The 27,738-nt window shown below is 35.6% G+C and overlaps 2 protein-coding genes across 2 annotated transcripts; both read left to right on the forward strand.

Moving 5' to 3' along the window:
* Nucleotides 1–771: 771 nt before the first annotated feature.
* LOC138708603 (hemolymph lipopolysaccharide-binding protein-like) lies at nt 772–10,347 on the forward strand. Its single transcript, XM_069838713.1, has 4 exons — nt 772–1,513; nt 1,588–1,705; nt 7,002–7,253; nt 10,093–10,347. The coding sequence occupies exons 1-4, from the start codon at nt 1,367–1,369 to the stop codon at nt 10,248–10,250; spliced, it is 675 nt and encodes a 224-aa protein (XP_069694814.1). The 5' UTR covers nt 772–1,366; the 3' UTR covers nt 10,251–10,347.
* A 2,986-nt stretch (nt 10,348–13,333) lies between these two features.
* Nucleotides 13,334–23,925, forward strand: LOC138708604 (hemolymph lipopolysaccharide-binding protein-like). Its single transcript, XM_069838715.1, has 4 exons — nt 13,334–13,753; nt 13,828–13,945; nt 19,337–19,588; nt 23,321–23,925. The coding sequence occupies exons 1-4, from the start codon at nt 13,607–13,609 to the stop codon at nt 23,452–23,454; spliced, it is 651 nt and encodes a 216-aa protein (XP_069694816.1). The 5' UTR covers nt 13,334–13,606; the 3' UTR covers nt 23,455–23,925.
* Nucleotides 23,926–27,738: the final 3,813 nt, after the last annotated feature.

Below are 27,738 nucleotides of genomic sequence, written 5' to 3' on the forward strand. Positions count from 1 at the left end.
CGTGTTTGATAGAAGGATAAATCATTTAATATGTTACTTAATTTAAATTGCATCCAAATAATTAAAATGAGATCATTGCTCATATTGGGTTGAGGGAAAACCCCGGAAAAACCTCTACCAGGTAACATGCCCCGACCGAGAATCGAACCCGGGCCACATGGTTTCGCGGCCAGACGCACTAGTAGTTACTCCACAGGTGTGGACCATACCTATGCATTTGGACTGTGTATGAATGAGTGAAAGATGCCATGGATTGCACTACTACTTTATTAATGTGCGTTAAGAGAAAACAAATTGACTAGAACATTAATGTGAGATCTCTGGTAGGGTATCGCGGAGCCATGAGAATCCGAGTGCGCACAAGAAGTGGCATAAGTAGCGTCGATATTCAAGTCAATATATTTCGTAAACGAGGAAAAAGTGAAACGAACGACTATCATCACGTTCCTTAGCGAACGAAAATTAGTTTAAATATGCAGTTTAATTAAATTTAAGTTACACGACCTGGGATGGTTCTTTTGTTACAATTACGTTATCTAAACACATCTACATTTACTCTTACTATTATTACGATTGTTACTACTGCTGCTGCTGCTAATATTACTACTAATAACATACTAATGTTTTCTGTATTGGTGTCATTTATAATATTTCCTACTTATTTTTATATTGGTTGAGAGTAATAGAAGGTCTTAAATCTATCCGTAAAAATAAATTAAATACATTACTAAATAATTTAAATTGTATGAAAGGTAATCGTAGTATTATTACTTAACACCAGAACGTATTGTGAACAGTCTGCGGGATCTACTTTCAAATAATAATTAGCACGTCAACTGCATCACAAAAAAGATGCGACTGTTCCCTAATAGTACTTGTATAGCGCGCGAAAAATAACGTCACGTCAATATAGTCTACGAGCAACTAACCTTATCTTCATACACCCTGGGCCAGAATACGGTCCCTAGTCACAACTTACCTACAAATATAGTTCTGTATTTTTTAACGTTTTCAAAATTTATGAAGTAACTACAAGTATTTCCATCCACAACCCCGAAAACATGAGTAGAAGTTAAGCTGGATTTATAATTATAAGAAGAAAACATCAAAGCGAAAAACTCTATAACTTCGGTTGTTTGGCATGGTAGGAACGGTCTCTCTTGGATAATACGAAGGCACTTATTACATTTTTAAGGCTTGTGTACTGTTAAAAATACCACTTCGAAAATAACACTATAACCGCCTTATGAAAGATAATCAAGATTATCCGGATAATCCAAACTCGCCAGTTGTCCTAGTTCCTATATAAACCCGATAGCTTTCATTCCTTGAACAAAATCTTCGGCGGCTACATCTGGAACACAACATGAATAGCTACATCCTGGTCTGTTCTCTGTTGCTATACAGATGTCTTGGAGACTCTTTTGCATCGCAATGCTTCTCTTCTGGTTCCAGTTCTCTCAAGTTCTCTCTGTCAAGTAGCCGGAATTCGACGGGTCATTGGATCGCACAGGTAGGAGGCACTTCTTGAACTATGGGTACAAGTACCATTTGAGAGCGAAGTGTGCAGCACTTCCCTTGTTACAGGTGAAGTTGGGTCACGGGGCTGGACTCAAGGAAATTGGACCCTGGGAGGTGGATGTCGATCACTCCATAATGAAGTGTGAGGGACAGGATTCTGCCTTTTTAGTGGCAACTATTACAGGTGAGAGTATGCACTCGTTTACTATGAATTCTTTGTTATCCAGTTCCTCTTCTTAAAGATCTTACTGCAAAAATAAGTAAAGGCTTTTTATTTTTAATTCTCATATATTTTTCGCGTATCAATTTAAGAATACATTTATTTACTTCTTGGACTGAACATAGTAATATGAAGAAGCGGTAACGCAAATAAACAAACGGTAAAGACTATATTTGTTGAATTGAAATTTACTTCTTTGATTGCCACATATTCTAAACATATTCAATATACTACATTACACACATTGAGTAACTTCCAAACGCTCTCAGATTAGACTTAAAGAATCTCGAATTTACAAATATTCATTAGAAATAAAATATTTTAGAATATCTCACAATCGATAATGCCAGCGAAATAAGTTGAGAATCCAGCGCCGAAAATTACACAGCAATTATTCTTAATCGCCTGAGGAAAAACCAGAGAAAAACCACAGTCAAGTAAAGGCTGGTTCACAATAAACCGGGAATGGAAACGACAACGAGAACGATAACGGAAATATTGTTAAAGTAAATGTATTTAAATGTGAACATTCACAATTAACTATTGTAAATGCTCACATTTAAAGACATTTACTTTAACATTTTTTTCCGTTCTCGTTCTCGTTGTTGTTTCCGTTCCCGGTTTATTGTGAATCAGCCTTAACTTGTTCCAAGCAGGATTTAAATCCGGGCCCGCTTGTTTTATGGTCACATATGCTAACAGTCACTCCACAGCGATGAATATAAGCAACTGATTGGATTGAAGTAAATTTCGTTGAAATATGTCAATTATACACTAAATACATTTAACCAGAAATGATAATGAACGTATGCAAAAAGTCGACGGAAAAGGCAAAAACGGGTATTTCATTTCTGTTGTTTCGGATAAGGGGAATGTTTCCGCAAATCTTTAGATGATAATGATATAATACTATTATCAACTCCAAACTAGTTTTATATAATTTAGTGTTTCATTTATATTATTTGTATCACATGTAGGACTAATAGCAAACACTCTATCTTCGTGACCCAAATAGATAAAGTACAGAACATTATTTAGAACTAGACACTGAACAAGTAATGTAGGTATTATTAATGAAACAAATTGCGGGGAAAGAGAGAAGTTCTATCTTCAGACATTATTTTTTAATTTTGGTCTAATTGAATAGAAATAAGGTGTAGTATGATCCATAATTGATAACAGAGATTGTTCACAACAGTTAATAGACTTATAGGCCTATAAAAGGTAAAAGAGGTGTGACTACATTAATTTTAGGAACAGAATCTTTAGTTTGTAAGTAACCAAAAAGTCATTTGGTATCTGAATAACAATTGAGCCTAAAGAAAATAAGTCGTGTCTCAAGTTTGACCCTCATTTCTGCAAAAACTATTGGTTATTGAGACGTATGTGTGGTAAGATAGCCTATTAACACGAAAACGAAGCCGAAAAAATTTTGCTTTGTCATTTAAAGAAAACGCTTCACTTGTGTTATAACTAGAGCTGAAGGAAAGTATTGCTACCAGGGTAATAAATAATTCCTGTATACATTGCTTACAAAACAGGTCCCGTTAATTTTTTACGTTTTCACACAAATGAGCCATTTTTGAGGAAATTACGAAGGAATAGTTTTTCGGCTTGTTCTTCGCGTTAATATCTTGCCAGTCATACGTCTCAATACCAATAGTTTTACCATAAATGGGATTCAAAATTCAAAGAAAAATATTTTTTTCGGCTAAACCGTTATTCAAATACCGAAATGATATTTGCCTTTTTGGTTACATACAACATTAAGACTCTGTTCTTAAAATTAATGAATTTATACGTCTTTCACCCTGTATATTTTGAAACTTACACTGTTACTACAAATTTGCAATAAGCATGTAAATATGTAAAAGTGAAAACACATTAATAACAATTAAATTCTTTCAACCCGAATTAATATCCCACTTCTTCCAATATTTAAATTAGCAAGATAAAAGAGAAAATGGAAAATAATTTTTAATGTAAAAAATAAACTGGAGAATAACTGATTTCGTAAGTTTCGTGAACGATTTCCATAATTTTGCACTCAAATTTCGTTGAATTCTCCAAAACTTTTCTGGGATGAACTGTATCAAAAGTAAATGATCAGTTTGTAACACCATTTTTCATTTTTCCATAAGTGATCTTTTATTATATATATATCTTTTACACCTTGGCCTTGACAATGTGTGCGTTTATGATTGAATTATTAACGAAAAATTATGTAAATATTAATTACAGGTCCTTAGTGTGCATGTATTACATTTACCACGAAGGAATAGATCTAAGATAAAGTATTCATTCAACGTTTTTCGCCCGAAGTTATCTTTCTCTGCAAACCTAGCATTCTCCAATCATTCCCGCTTTCCTGTCTCTGCATACGATCCCTATATCTTAATGCTGTCTATCAAGTAACATCCCTTCAGCCCCGAACATTTCTATCGTTCACTATTCCTTCCTGTACATCTTTTAGTATGCAATTTCTTCTTAGCCAGTGACCGAATTAATATCTTTTTATTTTTGTAATCAGTTTCAGCATTATTTTTTCTTCACCCACTCTTTCCAACACAGCTTTATTTCTTATTCTGTTGGTCCACTTCACTTGCTCCATTTTTCTCCTGCAGATTTCACATTTTAAGTGCTTCTAGTGGTTTCTCTTCAGCCGTAATGTCCTTGCTTCTGTCCATACAATGCCACACTCAACATAAAGCATTTCACTAGTCTCTTCCTTAGTTCTTTTTCCAGAAATCCAAAGGCGCCGCTTTTTGTAGTAAAAGAACCCTTTGCCGTTGCGATCTTCCTTTTCATTTCCTGGCAGGAGCTCATGTTACTACTTAAAGTACCTACACCCAAATTATTATTTGAAACTGTAAACTTGTACCAATGCCTCATTTCGAATTCGCAAATTTACCTTCTTCATTTTCCTTCCGATAACCATGGTCTTCGCCTTGTTTGCATTTATCTTCATCCCATACTATTCATAGTTGTCACTTAGTTCCATTAGCAAACCCCTTATTATCCACTCCTCTTCTGCTAACAATGCCACATCATTAGCAATTATTAGTCACTTCATTCTTCTTTCTCCTATTGTCATCCCTCCCATGTTCTGGAAACACTTATTCACCAAACCATACAAGTTGATGTTAGACAGGTTTGTTGATAAAGAACATCATTGTTGTACTTCTCTTCCTATTCCACTTCCCTCTAAAATTTCTTTTCCTGTTGTCACTTTGACTACTTGTTTAAATATTGTTGAAAAGTTTCCTATCCTTCCAACCCACACCTATTTTCTTCCGGATTCGCATAAGTTCCTTCCAATAAACTCTGTGAAACGCCTTTTCCAGTTCCACAAATTCTATATACATTTATTCGTTTTTCTCTAGGTATCATTTGCACATAGTTCAGATGAGTCCAATTGCATCATTCGTACCTTTTTCCTTCCTGTAATCAAATTGTTACACTTCCAACTCTTCTTCCATCTTAGAATAAATACATCAATTGAGTATTCGCTATAGAATCTTTGTTGAGTGCAATATCAGAGTGATAGTCCTGGACTCATTATATATGTTTACATTATTTTTGTACGGTATTGGCAGGAACACTGTCTCCGTGAAATCTTTTCCTTTGTCATATATTTTGTTGCATGGCGATTGAATTTCCTTCTTATCTTCATCTGAGCATTTCACTAATTCAATGGGGATGCAATCAACTTCTGATGCTCCCCTATACTTCATTTCCTTGAACTGTAGCTGAACTTCTTATTTTAGAATACAGAATCCTTTTTCGTCTTCTGATACGACTCGTTCATCTTCTATAGCTAAGTTGTCTAGATGAGTCCCTGTTTCATATAGTTTTTCTACATATTTCCTCCAACTGTTCAGTATTCAGTATTCATTTATGTAAATTAAACTTATATTCATTTAATTATGAAACACAAAAATATTACTGAAATATGTTGGAACATGTAAACAGAATGCTAATAAAAGGTGCATATCAATATATTTCCGAACTGTACTTGTGTCTATTGTACCTTTAAATATGCATGCGCGTCACCCAATATCATTGATTCCATGTCTGTTGAGTCAATCTATCAAACAGCGTCAGGTTGTCTTTAAGAACTGAGTTTCAACACGTGATTTTATGCAAACGTAGGCCTATTTAGGACCTATTGAGATTTTTCCTGGTTTCTCTTCATAAACGTCTTATATCTAGTCTTCTTCACCGACTTTCAAGTGATGCATTTACTATAGATTCAAGGCGTTTCCCTGACTGTAGTTAACTTCTTCGTTTCCTATGTCCTGTGTGTTGCCTACATTCAGGACAGTTCCCTTGATTGTCCCTTGTGTAATAATTATGGAAAGTTGCTAAAAATGCCACATAAATATAGGCTAAGACAACTAGGTGCAAGAAGACCAGGAGATAGAGTTATACAATTTAAACTGTTACTGTTTAGCTGAAATAAGTTAATTGTATAAGAAAGCTATAACTATCTATGAAATCGTTTGATTTTTTTTTTTTTTTTTTTTTTGGAACTGAATGTTAAACCAAATCATTTCTACTGAAAATTGCGAGTAATTCGATCTAAATAAAGAGTTCTACTGGCTGGGCTATGTACATTCACGGCTGTAACTGTGTGTGTGTGTGTGTGTGTGTATCTAATGCCCACCCACTTCACTTGCGTGATTCAGGTTCCGCATGCTGCGGATAGATGGCACAACTGTGACCCATTATCTAGTTGTACACCACTTCCGCGGGTCACGCTGTACATGATATATATTTGTAGAGAGTTATGTCGTGTACTAAGGTGAGTGTATGTGTAAGTGTTCGTGTAAGTGTAGTGTCTGGAATGAGTGATTATGATGATGATGAATATGAAGAAGGGAGAAGGGGAAACCCGATACCGGCACATAGGCTACTCCTGTCGAGTAGCACCAAGGGGGCCGCCAGGCTTAACGTCCCCATCCGACGGACGAATCACTATCAACAGTGACATATGCCTTCCCTTCATATGCACTGCGGAGGGATTTGGGATTTAACCCAGGCATATTGGTGCACAATCTAGTGACTAGAAGTTGTGCACAGCCATCTCTCCTAGTCCCGGGAATCGAACTCGGACCTGTTAGTCTGGAGGCAGACAAGCTACCACAGAGCTAACTCGGCGTACACAGCTGTAACTGTAATATACTTAATTTTGTTGTGAAATATTTATCACTTATATTTCATAAACATTACTTCATGAAATCTTTCTTATACCTTTCAGGGCCAGGAAACAAGTTCATCCCAAGTGCTTCGCTAGGATACAACCTTGTTGCTGGTCTGGGATACTACAAATTTCACACAGATCGTAAAACCTGGCACGAAGCTCAGAAAATCTGTGAGAAAGAGGGAGCTCATCTGGCAGTTATCAACTCTGAACACGAAGCCAAAGTTCTGACTAACATGGGCGATTTCACATGGGCTTATGTCGGATTTCATGACATATACGTAGAAGGACAGTACGTTACTATATTCAGTAAGTATTTATTAGCTACAAAATGTGACCCTTTTTGTTACAAAAAAAGAAGATTTATTTAACGACGCTCGTAACTTCAGAGTTTATATCACCTTTGCGGATGTGCCGGAATTTTGTCCCGTAGGACTGCTTTTACATGCCACTAAATCTACTGACATGAGCCTATCGCATTTAAGCACACTTAAATGCCATTCCCTTTGTGTTACTGTTGATCAGATCTGTAGAAAATAAAACTACAAAGACTATTGAGGATTTAATATATTAGTAATGTTTGGGAATTAAATATTATTTAAAAGAGGTGTATAAACTTCAACAAAGGACAAAAATACTCTTTATAGTTTTGGTGTGAGAATGTTTAACGGAAGAAATCCAGATCGAAGTCCGTGTAAATAAGTGGTCGGCATTTCTTGAATCGCGAGTCAACACGTTAATATACAAGCATGGCGGAGGGTTATGGCATGATCTCCTTACACTTAGCCATGAATATAGTTCATTCAACGTTAAGCATTTTGCGTATCCTCGCCCTCCTACCTTCCCCTCGACTGTGTAGTGCGGACAGCATTTTATATAAATAATCTTTGCCCACCAATGGTGTAGATTAATTTTTTTTATTTATATTCATGCTATTTTGAGTTAATAGTTATCTGCAGTAATGTCACGAGAGGTCTGAAATTTCCCAATAAATCTCAGATCTCGAGTGACATTTATTACGACTATTTCGTGAATAAAATAAAAATGTAAATAATATATCCCTAAAATTCGCTCACAAAATGTTAATAATTATATATTTGCGATACTTCACCTATTCAGACATTGTGAATTTGAAATAGATGAATATCGATGTTGGATGTTATTTAGTAATGCCAATTGCGAAAAGCGAAATGCAGGTTTAACAATGTTAATTACATGTACCGCGCTTTTCTCTTATTATTATAACAGAAATACATTTTCATTATCTGCTGAAATCATAATTTAATTTCAACATTTTATAATAATTGCAAACAACCTGATTAATATGTTAATGAAATTAATTGCTGAAAAAGCAGTTATCAAATCAGAATGAAGGAGTGTAATTTTCTCCAGTTAGCCTACAATCGTGCATGCCATCTTGGAAGAATATTGAAAGAATCAAGTTTAAAACGTAGGCCTCCGTTCAATTAAGATGCATGGAGATTTTTGTCCAAATGGAGAGCCGTTTTGAACGTCGTCTTCACTGCGTAAATATATTAATTAATATTGCATATCAATATTGCATTCATTGCTTGAATGCGTAAAGTTGAAAGAAAAGTTTAACCGTGTAGATGCATATTAATGGATTCATACTCATCGATTTACGGGGAAACAGTTGGCGACACTGACTAAAGAAAAGAACGATCATACGATAAATTGATAGCGATAAATCTAGCTGCAAAAATTATCGCGATGTCTGACTGTGATTGGTTGGAATTCAAAATTTCATCACACTTCATTGGTCGAAAATGGAATGACGTCATATATACGAAATAGTCATTTAAATTTTGTTATGGATATTTTTTTAATTTTCTAAAGTAATAGACAAATAGTGTTCTTTTTTCATTTAATGCAACATTATAGCGAGAAATACTACCTTATTATTATGTATATTTAGTTACGGTATTGAAATCTACGAAACTTGACCCGACTCTAATAACAGTAAATTTCCGCCAGTATTAGGTGAACAGATCCGTTTAACCGTGAGACTAACAACCCATGAAAGACCAGTTGGCTACTGGTTTCAAGTCCATTTGTCTCAGTAGAGGTAAACGATCATCCAATCAGAATGGAGATATCGTGTGGTCAGAACGTTGATTCTAAAGCCGTTATAGGTGGTTTTCGAAACCGGACTTCGCTACCTATTACAGCTGCCAAAGATACCTAGAGAAGAATAAATAAGTGTACCGGTATATAGTATTTGTCGACAAAGGAAAAGTGTTTATAGTGGATTGCAATAAACTAATGGGGATCCTAAAGAAAACTGGTGTGGATTGGAAAGAGAGGAGGCTGTTCACTAACCTTTATATGCAAAAACGAGTCAAAGTCAGGATATCAGAAGAAATGTCACAAGGAAGTGAAATAGGGAGAGGATTACGTCAAGAATGTCCTTTATCACCTACCGTGTTCAACATCTACTTGGAGGATTTGGTGAAGAACTGTTTTCAGAACATGGAAGGAATGATAGTATCAGGAAGAAGAATAAAGTGCATAAGATTTGCTGGTGATACGGCGTTGTTAGAAGAAGACGATGTGCTAATGGACATCGATCCCTAATAATTATTACCTTAACAGATATATTCTGTAGGACCAAAAATTAATCTTTCCGTAGATTAAACTCGGAACTTAAATGGTCAATTCCAAGAAGGGTTAGGCTAATATTAGCTTACTTAGCTTACTTTTCTAATATAATGTTTAGTTTTAAATACATTTTGGTGTATGGTGTACAAAAGGTTTTGATATTTTGGGTAATATGCAAAGAAAATTATATTCAAATTAGTGATTATGGCTGAATTTTAATTTAAGTAGTCATTTCCACAAACATGTAAATGTTAAAAAGGATTTAATATAATAATAATAATAATAATAATAATAATAATAATAATAATAATAATAATAATATACAATTACATATACACATTTCCTTGACCGAATTATTTCGATCACTGCCTGTAAAGCCAACTTTCCACGCAGTAATATCACGAACAGATTAAATATTTCCTGTAGTAATAGTGGCATGAATATGTAAACCATTGTGGTAAAAAAAAATAAATGACTTATTACTTCTGTTCTTATGATAATTATTAATCTGACATAATCTATGTTTCAGACCAGAGCCTGTCTGATGCCGGATATGCCAAATGGCATAGTGGTGAGCCAGCACAAGGATCCCAAATCAATTATGGATGTATTTCTAAAGAAGACAGTACTCTTGGAGTTGCACGTTTGAAAGACACGTTGGTGTTTATCTGTGAGAAAAATTTGTAAATTTCCTATGGTCCATACTGCAGGAAGAATATTAAATTATGGTCATACTTATGTACATACGTATATGAAGTAAATAAATGATTCTAATACCTCTATATCCCTACTCGTCTTTATTACGAGAGCGATTCAAAAAGTAAGGTAACAAGACCTTTCACGTGTGACATTCCCCCTCTTGTTCGAATTTTCCGTCAAGGTCCGCAACAGTAGACCACAGCTTTGCCATAAAGCTAATAGGTGGCTATACGTTTGCTCAGATCCTCGGAATATCAGTTGTAAAAATGGTGTGAGCACGGAAACATGGTCAAACGTGAAATTACATAGTGCAATCCGGTTTTTTCTTTTTTGCGACTGAAGGGCACCTCACAAGCAGGAATTCATCGTAAACTTTATGAGGTGTACGGTGCGAAACGACGCTTCCGTGAGAAGTATTGGATTATCCTCCCTACAGCTCCGACTGGCACCTAGGGTTTTCCATCTCTTTGGACTGTTGAAAAAGCATCTGGGTGGTAAGCAATTCAACACCGATACGGCCGTTTAACAAACCGTCAAGATCTGGCTGCAGGGACGCAGATTTATTCAATGCTAGCATTTTTATGTACCGTTGTTAGTGTTTGGAGAAGCATGGGGACAATGTTGAAAAGGAATAAATACCAGTAATGAGCACTATGTAGACCTATCAATATATTTGCCTGTGTTTGCTGCACGCATTGTATTCCTCACTTGACATAATTAGGAACATTAAATCCAGACGTTTGCGATGGGCAGGGCATGCAGCACGTATGGGCGAATTCAGAAATCCATATAGAGTATTAGTTGGGAGGCCGGTGGGAAAAAGACCTTTGGGGAGACCGAGACGTAGATGGGAGGATAATATTAAAATGGATTTGAGGGAGGTGGGATATGATGATAAAGACTGGATTAATCTTGCTCAGGATAGGGACCAATGGCGGGTTTATGTTAGGGCGGCAATGATCCTTCGGCTTCCTTAAAAGCCAGTAAGTAAGTAAGTGAAATAAATTTTGATTATGAGAGTTCTTGTTACCTTAATTTTTATATCATCCTCGTATATAGGTATTTTAAATATATTAAACTATGTAAATAAATACATTAATTACTATTACATACAAATATATAATGAAAGTAAAGATTACATTTTCTTTAGTATAACATTCGAAGTATTGTTACAACACCAGAACACTTCAGATTGTGATGGAATAATATAACTGCAAAGTGGACTGCAGACCTGCCATGTTCCAGCGGAGAGTTTAAATTATCCGACGAGTAACAGAAATGGGACCTGGGACTCGACACGTATGTTACTGTATGTCTCGTCATTACGTAATTTGTACTATGTGCACTCAAGATGGAAATGCTTCGAATCCAAGTCCAGAGTTCAGTCACAGGTATTCTATTCTATTAGTCCTCCTTCAGGGAAGAGTGCGGACTAGGACTGTCCTCGCACGAAGGTCGCTAGGGTGGGCCAACTGTACTATCGCGATTAAATGGTGTCCATGTCCTAATGTTTCCCGCGATAGAGATCCCCCTCTGCGCCGCCTCTCAACTACCCTACAGCCTATATGATTCCTTGATCTCTCCACGAAGGCCTCAATCCGGTCCCATGAGTTACCACGAGTCCAGTGGAGAGCCCGCGGTGTATAGTACTACCACCAACAACGAATGACCACATATCCACAGGGTTAAATTCCAGTGGCGGCCCGCAGCCGACTCTACATCGGAGCAAATCCGAAAAGTAGAGAAAAAAAAAAAACGAAGGTGATAATGAAGGAGGGGAAAGAGGGATTAATGAAAGAGGGGATGGCGAATTGAATCCGAATTGCAACGCCGAAATTTGCTTATCAATTCAATTGTTTGAAGGAAAACCTCGAATAAAACATCAACCAGGTAACTTGTCTCCACCAAGATCTTAACCAAGTCTCGCTCGTTTTACGTTTAGATGTGTTAACCGTCACTTTCACAGTGGTGGACTATGATAGATTTAAAAAAAGCAACCAAATGCAATTAGACCTACATAATAAATGTAAGGAAACCGAACGACAAGGTAAACTCATTTCAACTTCGAAAGATGAAATGTGTGACTTGAAAGCAAAACAGTGATGAATGAATTTGTTGAAAGCGTAAACTGAGGAAAACTTAATTGTAATTTTTGAAAGGGTTTAAGTCATCACTTTTCCATTTTTGTTTGCATCGTAGTTTCGAAAGTACACGGATTAACGCGTCGTGTTTGTTTGAAAGGGCGCAAATAAGAGAAAAGAAATTGGCTAGAGAATTAATGTGAGGTCTGTGGTAGGGTATCGCGGGGCCATAAAAATCCGAGTGCGCGCAAGAAGTGGCATAAGTAGGGTCGATTGTCAAGTCAAGGAAAAAGCGAAACGAAGGACTATCACTGCGTTCCTTAATGATCGAAAATGAGCTTAAATATACGTTTTCATTAAATTCAAGATACACGATCTGGAACGGTTCCCTTGACACAATTACATTATCTAAACGCATCTACATTAATTGCTCTTACTATTATTGCAACTGTTATTATTTCTATTAATAATACTAATAATAATAATAATAATAATAATAATAATATCATTATTATTACTATTTTATTATTTTCTGTATTGCTGTTATTTACAACATTTGTTATTTATTTGTATTCTGGTTGAGTGTAGTAGAAGGCTTTAACTCTGCCAATAAAAATAAATCAAATACATGAGTAAATAATTTAAGTTGTAGGAAAAGTCATCGTAGTAGAATTTCTTATCACGAGAATACCTGCGGGGTCTACTTTTACATCTTGAATAGAACGTCAACTACATCACAATGAAGATGCGAGTGTTCCCTAATATCGTACTTGTGTCACTGGCGTAAAATAACGTCACGTCAATATAATCTATGAACAAATAACCTTATCTCCATACACCCTGTGCCAGAATACGGTCTCTAGTCATAACTAATTTTCAAGGATACTACAAATATCCTTCTGTAGTTTTTAGAATTTTAAAAATTTATGGCGTAACTATAAGTATTTCCATGCACAACCCCGAATATTTGAGTATAAGTTAAGCTGGATTTATAATTATAAGAAAATACCAACGCGAAAAACTCTGTAACTTTGGTTGTTTGGCATGGTAGAAGCAGTCTCTCTTGAATAATACGACAGCACAGCATTTTAAGGCTTTTGTAATGATAAAAATACCACTTCGAAAATAACACTATAACAGCTTAATGAAAGATAATCAGGATTATCCGGATAATCCAAACTCGTCAGTTGTCCTAGTTCCTATATAAACCCGATAGCTTCCCTTCCTTGAACAAACCATCGGCGGCTACATCTGGAACACAACATGAATCGCTACATCCTGGTCTGTTCTCTGTTGCTATACAGATGTCTTGGAGTCTCTTTTGCATCGCAATGCTTCTCTTCTGGTTCCAGTTCTTTCAAGTTCTCTCTGTCAAGTAGTCGGAATTCGACGGGTCATTGGATCGCACAGGTACGAGGCACTACGTGAACTTTGGGTACAAGTACCAATTGAGAGCGATGTGTGTAGCACTTTACTTGTTACAGATGAAGTTGGGTCACGGGGCTGGACTCAAGGACTCTGGACCCTGGGAGATGGATGTCGATCACTCCATAATGAAGTGTGAGGGACAGGATTCTGTCTTTTTAGTGGCAACTATTACAGGTGAGAGTATGCACTCGTTTACTATGAATTGATATTATCCAGTTCCTCTTCTTAGGGGGTTAGGTACAGCTTACGGCAGTAAAATTTTGCAAATATTCAACATTTTTCCCCCATTACTGTATCTTGTACAATAAAGAAAATTAGTATGTCTGAAACATTCTCCTTTTGCTATACGAACAAATATTTTTACGATTTAAAAAAATTATTTACAATTTTTTTTAAATTCAGTTCACTGTGCAGTGATAAATCCTTTCCCACATAACTCAGAAACTATCCACCATTCTGTGGTGAAATTTCTTGTGTGTATTAATGCATGTCATTTCTACAAAATAATGCAAGACCACTTCTCTATCTTTGATAGATTGTGTGATAAAAAATAAATTCCTTTTACAAAATGGTCAAATATCAGTATTTTATTCTAACACAAAATTAAAAAAAAAATATTTATTAAGGAATGTACAGGGACATCAATTTGTTTTTACCAACATTTTTAACATTAACCTGGGTATACTCGGAAACACTGTAGCCCCCTTCCATTAAAGGAGTTTGATGTTACTAGTGCAATATGTAACCAAATCATTTTACTAGGTATAGGAGGAGAGAAAAGTAGTGTATCCATTTATGTTGTAGGGAAATACGATATTACGATTTTCAGTTTGATCATTACTTTTACGGAATTTATCAAAATACAGTAGAGGAGTAACATTTTTTAAAAAACTCAACTTTTCAGGCGGCTATGTTCGTTATGTAATGTCTAATTTATTTAGCATATTAATTATTGATGTTACCATACAATATAGAGAGTGCAGTTAAATTGAGGGGGTCATAAGTAAAGGGCTGTAAGTGCACTTAAGTTACTTTTGAGAAAATGGGGTTTAATTATTTAAGCTTTCGTAAAATCGTTGAATTTTTTTATTTAAATTTTAATGTGTGATGCGATTAAAATATCCCTTTGCCACTAAAATTTTAGATACTTTTGCTTACACTGGATGCACTTAACTCATGTTATTACAAATGTCAATAGCATTCCTTTGCTTCTAGCCACCTCAATTCAAAAAAAGCTAATCTGAATTTTTAAACAAGTTCCTGAAAATGGTTGCCGTTCATTACAATGCAGGCTTCAATTCAGTACGCATATTATTAAAAACATTTTGAAGCATATTCTCTGAAATAGAATTTATCGTTTCTTGAATATAATTCTTTAGTACGATATTATTAATGTAGGTTCTTTCTTCTATAGAAAACGCAATCATATTTATGAAACACACTATACACTGCAGTGTTTACTTCACTGCTTGAAGACTTCGAATGCAACAGCGGCCGTAAGTTTGTGTGTCTGACGGGAGCAAGGACATTAGTGAAGGGGTGAGAGTGAAGTACATTCAGAAATGCAGGTACAATAAAAATGCAAGTAAAAATAAAATGATGTCCCTGTAGTTGAAAGAGCATGATATTGTAAACATGACTCTCAGCAATAAAATAAAAGGGAGAAAACGTTAAAAAGTTTAAAAGTTTATGCGTTACGAGGGAAACGCTTCATCACTGCAAAGTGAACAGCACATTTTGAAATTTGAAGAATACATATATACGGGCTGTTTCAAAAATACGGGGCATAATTTTAGGTATGTATTTCCCACATGTAGACAATCAAAATAGTTCATTACAACATGTGTCCGGAAATGCTTTATTTCCGAGTTATGGCCTTCAAAACATTGAAATTCACAGGAACGTTTTTCTTTCCGCAGGTCGTTGCCGTCAAAGGAGACATTAAGAGGGCACTCTGACAGTTCATTCCGAGGCGAAGGTTACATTCAGTGTTGTGTAGGCATTAGATTGTGCGACATGTATTCAAATCAAGAGCTGGCAGAGATACACTTCATGTACGGTAAGGCGGACGGCAATGCTGCGCTGGCTCGTCGTTTGTACCAGGAGAGGTAGCTACCCACAGCAACAATGTCCAGATCGGAAGACATTTGTACGTCTCCATTACCGTCTCTGCGAGTATGGAAAATTTAACTTTCCTGGTTTGGGAAGGGGACGACCAAGATCTACAACTCCAGAAGTACAGGAGGAGATTCTGGAGGCTGTGAACATGACTCCTTCTATCAGCACACGAAGGGTAGCGTTGCAAGTCAATGTTCCTCATACGACTGTCTGGAGACTGTTGAAAGAGTGAGTATCAATTGTATCTTTATCATTTGCAACGTGTACAGGCCCTGTCACCAGCAGATTACCCTGCACGAGTTAGGTTCTGTCAGTGGTTCTTGCAGCATTGTGGTGTAAATCCGAACTTTCCTGCCTTAGTATTATTCACAGATGAAGCACAGTTCACACGAGATGGCATAACAAATTTCCACAATGTATGGGCGTATGAAAAACCACGTGCAACTGTTCCATCTCATCACCAGGTGCGATTCTCCCTCAACATGTGGACCGGTATCATTGGTGATCGATTAGTTGGACCCCATGTACTTGTAAACAGACTTACGGGGCAGGCGTACAGAAACTTTCTGGAAAACACCATACCTCATGTTTTAGAAGACACTCCACTGATCAATCGTCAACACATTATCTTCTTGCAAGATGGCACTCCTGCACACTTCAGTTGTACGGCTCGCCGGTACTTGGATCGAAGGTTTCCTGATCGATGGATAGGTAGAGGTGGCCCATTTGCTTGGCCTCCACGCTCACCTGATTTATGTGAACCCTCTCGATTTCTACTTGTGGGGCCATTTAAAATAATTGGTTTATTCGTCTCCGGTGCCTGATTTGGAATCCCTTCGGAATCGAATTGTGGCATGTTCTGAGGACATACGCAATACTCCTGGAGTTTGGGATCGTGTTCGCAGGTCAATGAGACATCGATGTGAGGTCTGTATTCAAGCAGGAGGTGGACATTTTGAACATCTTCTGTAATGACAACGACCTGCGGAAAGAAAAATGTTCCGGTGGATTTCAATGTTGTGAAGGCCATAACTCGGAAATGAAGCATTTCCGGACACATGTTGTAATGAACTATTTTTATTGTCTACATGTGGGAAATACATACCTGAAATTATGCCCCGTATTTTTTAAACACCCTGTATATAAACAATTTTTTTAAATCGTAAAAATACTTTTTTTTCACATAGCAGAAGGACAGTGTTTTACACATACCAATTTTCATTATTGTAGAAGTTATAATAATGGAGGAAAAAAATGTTCAATAATTCCAAAAATTTTACTGCTGTAAGCTGTACCTAACCCCTTACAGATCGTTACTACGAAAATAAATTACTTTTTTTTATTTTGAATCCTCATATAGTTTACGCGTATCAATTTAAGAAAAAAATTATTTACTTCCGGAACTGAACATAGTAACATGAAGAAGTGGTGATGCAAATACACAAACTGTAACGACTATATTTGTTGAATTGAGATTTAATTCTTTGACTACCATATTTCTAAACAAATTCAATTGGGTACATTAGACAGTAGCGGTGATGCAAATAAATAAACGGTAAAAACTGTATTCGTTGAATTGAAGTTTAATTCTTTGATTATCATGCATCTAAGGAAATGCAATATACTACATTACGCATATTCAGTAATTTTCTGACGCATTGAAATATGTAGACTTAAAAAATTTCGAAATTAAAAATATTCATTGGGAATAACATAATTATTTTAGAATACCTCACAAATACCCTTCGTACTCATTAGCATACTTTTTAATGACTCATTTTACTACGCTTTTTTCATATTGATCTATTGATTTATTGTGACAAATATTCATGCGCGTTTCACTCGATACTATTGCTTCCATGCCTGTTGAGTCAGACTATTAAACAGCGTGAGAATGTCTTTAAGAACTGAGAACACATGTTATGTGTTAGCATGTGAAGGACATATTGCGATTTTTGATGCAATCTCTCTATAAATGTCCTATTGCTAGTGTCTTCTCTGTCTTTCAATTGATGCATTTAGTATAGATTCCAGGTGTTTCCCTCGTTCTAGATAACTTCTTCGTTTTATGTGTCCTGTGGATTGCCTACATTAAATTTAGCGCAGTTGGGAAACTTATTACTTGTTCCTTGTATAATAATTATGGGAAACTTTAAAAAATGGCGTATCAATATAGGCCAGAAGAACCAGATATGAGGAGACCACAAGATAAATTTATTTATTTTAAAGTTTTACTGTTGAGCTGAAATGATATAAGTACTGATCACTAGTTACTACAAGCAAAAATCGCCTTTCGATTAAAATGGGTTAAAACAAAAACAAAACCACAAGAAAATGAGATATATAAAATATACTTATTACAAGATGAAACATTTAGGAGTGCTATATCAAAATAAATTAGACGAACAGTTAAAAAATATATTCAAGCAAACAAAATATAGAAGAGGAACGGCTACAATTAAGAAAAGTAATATAAAATAACCAGGCAACAGATGGACATACCCAGCTACCAGGTGGAACCACCGTATAGGAAGGAGACTTCAGGGCAGACCTCGGCGCAGATGGACAGACTTCTTCAAAGAACAGGCAGGTCAACAATGGTCCAGAGAGGCAAGAGACAGAAGAAAATGGAAACTACTCGAAGGACATTTGTGTATAGACAGGAAGCTGCGAAAGACAGTGAGAGAATAATTGTTAAAGAAATTCAAGTTCCTAGACTTAAATATCACGTCTAACGTGAACTAGATCACCACGTTAGGCAAATAGAGCTTTCTCTTATTTAAGGAGGCTTTTGCCATACATGGGACACAATAGGCTACCTTTATCTTTATCTTTAATGTAAAATGCAGCAATGGACGCGCTCGGAAAAAAGAAATTACAAAGACCCAAGAAGAAGGGACTTTATAAATGGACAGACGAAATAAAATCTCTTGTAAAACAAAAGTAAGAATTATATCTAAAACATTTACAGTTAAAAACTAAAGAAAGTCTATTAGAATATAAGAGGAAAGCAGCGGAAACTAAAAGAGAGTGTAGAAAAATACAAAGCGAAGGATGGAACGACTTCATTACAAAAATTGAAACTAATATACATGGTAGACAGGAGACTGCGTATAAAGTCATATGTCAATCATGTCTAACGCATGAAGGAAGACGAAGGAGAAGAAGAAAAAGAAGAAGTTGAGCTGAAATAATTAAAGACTCTTTCGTTAAGGGAGTAAGAAAGCTACAAATTTCTACGAAATCATTGTTATAATTTTTGTGACACTGAATGTTAAACCAAAGCATTTCTACGAAAAATTGCGAGCAATTCCGTCTAAACAAAGCGTTCTACTGGTTGGACTATGCACTTGGCTTCTACTAATATTCACGGCCGTAACTGTAACATACTTACATCACTTATATTTTATAAAAATTACTTTATGAAATTTTTCTTATCCCTTACAGCTCCATCAATGACGTTCATACCAAATGCTTCGCTGGGATACAACCTTGTTGCTGGTCTGGGATACTACAAATTTCACACAGATCCTAAAACGTGGCACGAAGCTCAGAACATCTGTGAGAAAGAGGGAACTCATCTGGCTGTTATCAATTCTGAATACGAAGCCAAAGTTCTGACTAACATGGGCGATTTCACATGGGCTTATGTCGGATTTCATGACAACTACGTAGACGGACAATACGTCACAATATTCAGTAAGTATTTATTATTAGCTACAAAATATGACACCCTTTATGTCACTGTTGAACAGATCTGAAGAGAATAAAACTACAAAGTGTACTGAGAATTTAAGGTAATAGTAAGGTTTAGGAATCAAATATTATTTAAAAATGGTGTAAATACTTCAAGAGAGAAAAGAAATAATTTTTATGGTTCTGGTGTCAGACTGTTTAACAGAAGATATCCAGATCGAAATTCGTGTAGGTCAGTGGTCGGCATTTCTTAATTCGCGAGACAAAACATGTGTATACAAGTAGAGCAGAGGGGTAAGGCGTGATTTCCCTCCTCTTAGCTATCGACTAGAGAGCGGAATTTTAGGCCCTAAAAAGTGGCATATTAGGTGCCTGATATAGACTCATACTCCTTTATTTAGCCTCTATAAAATGAGAAATAGGGTTTTTTGTTTGTTTAAAAAATGTAACTAATATAAGATTCAACATTTATTTAATGAAAAATTCTTGGATTAAAAGAAACTTCCACAAATTTCACATTTCACAAAGGTACACATGCATACACAAAATGAAGACATTCTTTCTTGAAGTTAGTGTTTTCATTCACCAATCACATTTCATAGTTTCTTCATAGTAGATGATCAGCACCTATTGTGGCTATTGTGTCGCTCACTGCTGTACTTACAAATGGTGAGTAAAAAGAAGGGGTTGTTATCTGTCTTGGAGTGTAAGAGAATGCTTATTCGGTTACAACCCAGAGTGTTTGTGTTAAATTGCTAACAGGCAGAGGAAGATATAGTAGTAGTAGTAGTAGTAGTAGTAGTAGTAGTAGTAGTAGTAGTAATATAGTAGTAGTAGTAGTAGTAGTAGTAGTAGTAGTAGTAATAATAATAATAATAATAATAATAATAATAATAATAATAATAATAATTTTCCCGCAGGAGTTCTCTTACATTCCAGAAAATCTACTGACATGAGCCTGTCGCATTTAAGCACGCTTAAATGCCATTGACCTGAGCCGGGATAGAACCCGCAACCTCGAGCACAGAAGGCCAGCGCTATACCTATTACGCTACCCGGGCCGACTGGAAGTTGGAATTTAGGATTGAAAGATTGTGAGGATGAGATGGAGTGGCCCGGAGGTACTTCTCTATTGTGTTGTCTGCTAGAAAGGAGTTGTTATCCGTCTTGGAATGTAAACGGTACAGGATGTTAAGGGAACTGTAAACAGTTACGAAAAACGATGCAACAATTTTAAAAACCTAAAAATATGTACTAACGTCGAAATAGGCATTTTTAGGCACTATAATACTCCTTTATTTGTACCTATATTTCCATGAAAAAGTAAATATTAAATCTTAAACCTGTATGTATCAAGAAAAAAAAACAGGTTTTTGCCTAAATTCCGCTCTCTACTCATTACAAGTTAAGCTGTTTTTGGTATCCTCCCCTTCCTACCTCCCCCTTTGCTGTGTATTGCGGACTGCATTTTATATGACGTAATCTTTGCCGACCACCGGAGAAGATTAATATTTTCTACTTAAATGCATGCTATGTACGTTAATAGTTATCATTTTAATTTTGTTGTGGCTATTTTTTAATGTATTCTTCATTTAATGCAACATTACAATGAGCAATACTCCCTTAATATTAGGTATATTTAGTTATTGAAATTCACGAAAATTTCACTGACTGCAATACCGAGAAATGTCCATCAGCATTAAGTGAACAGATCCGTTTATCCGTGAGACTAAGGGCCCATGAAGGACCAAGCCGGACTAGTTGGTACTGGCTTCACGTCAATTTGTCTCAGTAGAGGTAAACAATCATCCAACCAGAATGGAGGCATCGTGTAGACAGAAATTTATTCCCAAGATGTTATACCTGGTTTTCGAAAAAGGATTTTGTTACCTATCTTAGCTGCCCAATATAGCTATAGAAGAATATGGAAGTGTACAGGTATATCGTCGTTGTTCCTGCAATAACTCCTGCAATAACATTCATTCATCCTATAGCAGCCGCACATAGGAGATTGTGAATTCTTGCATTTTCGAAACAAAGAAATATAATTACACATAGAGGATTTTATTATTTGCTGTATCACTATTTTAATTATTTAATAGAACAAAAATCTGAAAATCTATAAATATGTCACATAGCAGTTATTGCAGGAACAACGACGATATAGCATTTGAGGACATAAAAACGGTGTTTGACAGAGTGGATTGCTATAAACCGATGGATATCCAAAATAAATTGATGTGGACTGGAAAGAGAGAAGTCTTTTCAGTAACCTTTATATGAAACAAGTCAAAGTCAGGATAAGGGAAGAAATGTCAGAAGGAAGCGATATAGGAAGAGAAGTACGTCAAGGATGTCCTTTATCACCTATCCTGTTCAACATCTACTTGGAAGATTTAGTGAAGAACTGTTTTCAGAACATGGGAGGTGTGATAGTAGGAGGAAGAAGAAAAAAAAGTGCATCAGATTTGCTGATGTATGGAGATGTTAGAAGAGGAGATGATTATAAGAGATAATTTACTGAAACTAAATGACAGCTGTGAGCAGTATGGTATGAAGATAAATGCAAAGAAGACGAAGACCAAGATCATAGGAAGAAAAGTAAAGAAGTCAGTAGAGCAATTGGACAGCTTCAAATACTTGGCGTGTATTTATAAGTAGTAACATCAGCTGTTGCCAGGAAGTCAAAAGGAGAACAGAAATTGCAAAGGAAGCTTTTAATAGAAAAGGCCCCATCTACTGCGGACCTCAGGAGAAAGAACTGAGAAAGAGACTCGTGAAGTGATTTGTGTGGAGTGTAGCACTGTATGGTGGAGAAACATGGACATTATGACGAAGTGAAGAGAAGGAAATAGAAGCATTCGAAATTTATGGAAAAGGATGAAGCGTGTGAATGGTACAGACAGAATAAGAAACGAAGCTGCGCTAGAAAGAGTGACTGATGAAAAAATGACGCTGGAACTGATAAGGAAGAAAAAATGAGAAGCTGGCTGGCTGAGAAGAAACTGCATACTGAAGGATCCACTGGAATGGTCAGCGAGAGAAGATTACTTGCTCTTGGGAAAAACATTAGGAATGAATGAATGAATGAATGAATGAATGAATGAATGAATGAATGAATGAATGAATGAATGAATGAATGAATGAATGAATGAATGAATGAATGAAATTCGTTACAATGCAGGGAGGGTAACGGTCCCATACACTGATAAAATTTCATGAGGTGTCAAACCAGCGCTAATGAATAGCGCGAATCCTAGGCATGATGTCTTAGTTGCGACGCTACGACGAGGGACTTATGAAAACAACAGCACATCCATTTTCCTGTCCTGACAAACCTCAATTATCATGATTCTCTTAACATTAAAATCGGAACTTAAAATTATTAATTAAAAGAATGGATATGGATGCATTTTGATTTCAGTACATTTAAATGTTTCAAGAGAATTTAATAATAAATACAATAATAATAATAATAATAATAATAATAATAATAATAATAATAATAATAATATATACACACAATTCTTCTTTTGTAAAATTATTTCGATCACTGCCTGTAAAGAAAATTTTCCACGCAGTAACATGAACGACTGAATCTTTCTTGCTGTCATAGAAAACAATAAAATCAATTTGCATGAATATGTAAACCATCGTGATAAAGAAAAATAAATGTTTATTATTTCTGTTCATATGAAAATCATAATTAAGCTGACATAATAATCACTGTTTCAGACCAGAGCCTGTATGACGCAGGATATGCCAAGTGGCATCGCGGTGAACCAGTACCAGGATCCGAATACAATTGTGGATGTATTTCTAAAGAAGACAGTTCTCTTGGAGTAGCAAAATGCAGAGTTTTTCTGTGAGCAAAACTTGTAAATATGCTTTGGTATATATGAGTAGCGTAATATCAAAAACGGACATCTGACCTCAATCGAAATTTAGGTAGCTGTGGTTTTTATACAATTTTTCATGTTCTTTCCAGTTATAGTGATACCATATGCAAACTCTAACACTACATTTATAAAACAAATTGTGTTAAATATTACAAAGAACACTGTGAATTAAAAAATTACCTCTAGATCAAAACTATGGAGATGACAGATGTCCGTCTTTGATATTAAACTACTGATATTTAATAGAGAATACTGTATTAAATGATATGGTAATACTTATGTACATACGTAATATGAATTAAATGAATGATCCCAATACTCCCATTTTCTTACTCGTCTCTATTACGAAGATGATTTAAAAAGTTTTGTGACCAGAGTTGTCAGGGGCGACATAGTGCCCGTCTTGTTCGAATTTTCCACCAGGGCCGTAGCAGTAGACCGCAGCTTTGTAATGCAGCCATTATACTGAGGATGACGTAAGAGTAATTCCTAAAAGACTAATTTGGCCGTCTCTTCAGTGTTGCCAACTAATATTAGATATCACCAAAAGAGGATAAAATTACACAATGCCATGTACTATGATAATAATAATAATAATAATAATAATAATAATAATAATAATAATAATATAGTATTAATAATAACGATGTTTTACTTATTTACCACATCTCATCTTTATATTGGAGAAGTGTTTTCTAAAAGATTCAATAATTTGTGAAAGCGTATATTTTTCTTTTGAAGCTCTCGCACATTATGTTAGTAGTTAGTAGATTATTGTATTACCTAATATTAAAATATATTTCGTCTGACAATATGAAATTCATTGCTTTGATTAAACAGTTTACGAATCACGAGACCTAACCTAAAAATGTATTTTGTTTGATCACGTGAAATGATTAGTATGAATTCCCAAAAACGAGTGCCACTTTGAAATGTATGCTTTAGAAAATTTACTCCATCATTGTAATAAAAGTCTAAACATGAAAGAAATTAATTAAAATATGAAATGATATTTCTACCGATTACCCAAGGGCATGTATCACACGAAATATGTTATTTTTCTTTACACTTAGCCTACCTGACTCTAATCTTGAAATTGTAACCACAACACAAAGCAACACATACAATAACTATTATGTATTAATATTAATACTGATATTAATTAATTATTGGTATATTAGTTAGGAGCCGAATTGCTGAATGTCTCAAGAAGTCTGGAAAGTTTGAAGTTTATAACGAAATACATTGTATTTCATCCACTGGCTCCACCAAACGTGCCGACATCAAAGCAATTGATAACAATCAAAAGAATGGCTTCATAATTGATCCCACTATCAAATTTGAGGGTACTGAATCACAACCACAAGAAGTAGATCAGGAAAAGAAAAGGCATTATGAACGCTGCTTTACTTATCTGGAAGAGAAATAGCACATACCCATTAGTCGCTGGGAAGTAATTGGCTTTCTCTTTGGTGCAAGGAGCACTATCTCAAGATTTTGTATCAATGCTTTAAGACATCCCTTGTTAATTGTAAATAACCGTCTGTACAGTTCTATATATGAAAAATGAATTATTCCTGTCGAGGATAGCTGCCCTCCCCCAAATAAATAAAAATAAAATTAAAACTAAAAATAGAATATTGTTGATCTACAATTAATTTAGTGCTGTTACCGCTCGGTACCTCTTTTTCAAGGGCAGCTCTCCTTTTTGCGTTCTTCTCTCTCCCACTACCTTCCAGTAATGGGCTTAAAAATCTAGAACAATTTGAATTTTCATAATTTAAACTACCGACAACTTGTGTCACTGCTGCCGACAAAACAGTTATAAAATCACTACCAGTTGTAGTATTTCTCAATACCGAAATTCGAAACGAAGTTGGCATAAGAAAATTCTACCTGCAAACTCAAAAGTCACCATAATCCACTAGCTTATGTAGTAATGGGGGAAAATGGTAAGGTTTCACCCTTAAGGTATTAAGTAAGCTGACCCGGACTTTAGATTGTGAATATATTTGCTCAGCTTCTTGCAATATCAGTTGTATAATGGCTGTGAGCACGGAAACATGATAAAACGTGAAATTATGTAGTGTGATTCTGTTTTTTGCGTCTGAAGGGCACCTCACAAGCAGGAATTCGTCCTGAACTTTTTGAGGTGTACGGTGCGAAACGGCACTTCCGGTGGGAAGTACTGGATTAACCTCCCTACAGTCCCGACATTTTACCTAGTGGTTTTCACCTTTTCGTATTGTTGAAGAAGCACCTGAATGGTAAGCAATTCAACACAGACACGGTCTTTCAGCAACACGTCCTGACGTGGCTGCAGGGCCTTTACGCAGATTTCTTCAATGCTAGCATCTTCATGTACCGTTATAACAAGTATTTGGACAAGCATGGTGACTGAGTTGAAAAGTAATGCGTAAAGTGTTCTACTAGAGTGTAGGCCTTTCAGTTTATTTGCCTGTGAAATAAAGTTTGTCCATGAGAGAACTTGTTACCTTACTCTTTTAAGCAACTTCGTATAGACTATGGGTATTTTCAATTTATTAACTTGTACATTACCTATATTATAAACGGAATAAATTGTTTTCTATAATTTTTATGGTAATAATGGTAACACAGAGACCAGTGAATTCGTTCTGTGGGACATGTAATTGTTTCGATAACAGAAATGTTCTCTCTTAAGTATCATAAATTCATGAGTCTCAGAACAATACGATTAAATACAATAAGTACTAATACATACATAGAAATAATATAATGAAAGCAAAGATGTTTTCTTGAGTATATGAGTCACAGTCCTGCCATTTGTCCGCAATATGGGAAACCCAAATAACGAAAGTGAAGTGGGTAGGCATTAGACACACATATTCGAAATATTGTTACAATAACAGAACACTTCATAGTGATGCATATAAAACTCTCCGATGAATAGCAGTAATGGGAATCGGGACTCTACTACGCAAGTTACGTCTCGTCACTATGTAATTTGTACTATCTGGAATATGTTCAATGGCTGAAATGCTTCGAATGCAAGTCGAAAATGTTATTTATATAGTAATAAAATTATGTGATCCAAAAACAACGAATTCAGTCATAATGTTAGATCTTCTATTCTATTATTCCCAATTCCAAGAAGGGTACGGACTGGGACTGTCCTCGCACGCAGGTCGCTAGATTGGACCAACTGTACTTCCCGCGATTGAATGATGTGCATGCCCTAATCTTTCCACGTAGGCCTCACCGCTGAGGCAAGCTGAGGGGGTTTTCATTAAATGTAATTTCCTCAGTTGGAATGTATAGTGTAGGCACAGCTTAATTTCTTTCAAGGCTTACATTTTTTCTGTTTTTATTTACTCTTTTCCTGCTCGGTTGATTGGACTTGTTGGTAGAGGAACAGATTCTCGTTGAAGTGTCCTGAAGGTTGTGTGATAGGTATATGAGGATTACATATTATGCAATCATTTTAATTTCAGACCAGAACCTCTTTGCTGCTGGACATGTGAAGTGGTATTGGTCATTTGTTATCTCATGATGCAGTTATTACAGTTTCATGTCCGTTCATCCGCTTCTCCTAAATAAAGATCATTCGATATCTGGCAGAAGTCTGCATCGGACGTTTTCGCTCGAGCGCCAAGTAGTTCATAGCATAATCCGATAGGTAGCGCATATGCATGATGGGTAAAATTGTCACGAGCGATAAATCCTCGAACGGTATAAGCCGAGCGTTAGACATTCGTTCTTGTTACAGTGATGAACTGCGTAGTAACATCATAGACGTTTATCATTTCAAAACTTTACAGTGTTTAACCTCTCCATAGTACAACTACAAAACTTGCTTTAAAATGTAATATAAATGTTGTAGGTAAATGTTTTTTTTTCTTTCCCACACAGGAGTGATTTTGTTTTTGCCACATCTGATAGATCCTATTGGATGTAAATGTAATTATTATAAACGGAGAACACAATCACGATAATGCAAGAACTTTATAAAGTTTTCTAGTAGTAATAAAAATAATAATAATAATAATAATAATATTAATATTAATAATAATGATTAATAATTAGTGTATTAATCCTTGCGTCTGTAACAGTTGTGCAGCATGATTATTCGTTTTATCATATTTTGTGTGACGTTATCTCTATACTAATATTGTTATTAATCTACTGCTATATCAATAATATTTTGTAAAACGTTTCTACATTGTCACAATATATAGACGGAACACTATGTATGGACCTATCACATTATATATG

Source organism: Periplaneta americana, chromosome 11 (assembly GCF_040183065.1).
Source record: "Periplaneta americana isolate PAMFEO1 chromosome 11, P.americana_PAMFEO1_priV1, whole genome shotgun sequence".
In the NCBI taxonomy this organism is placed as follows: domain Eukaryota; kingdom Metazoa; phylum Arthropoda; class Insecta; order Blattodea; family Blattidae; genus Periplaneta; species Periplaneta americana.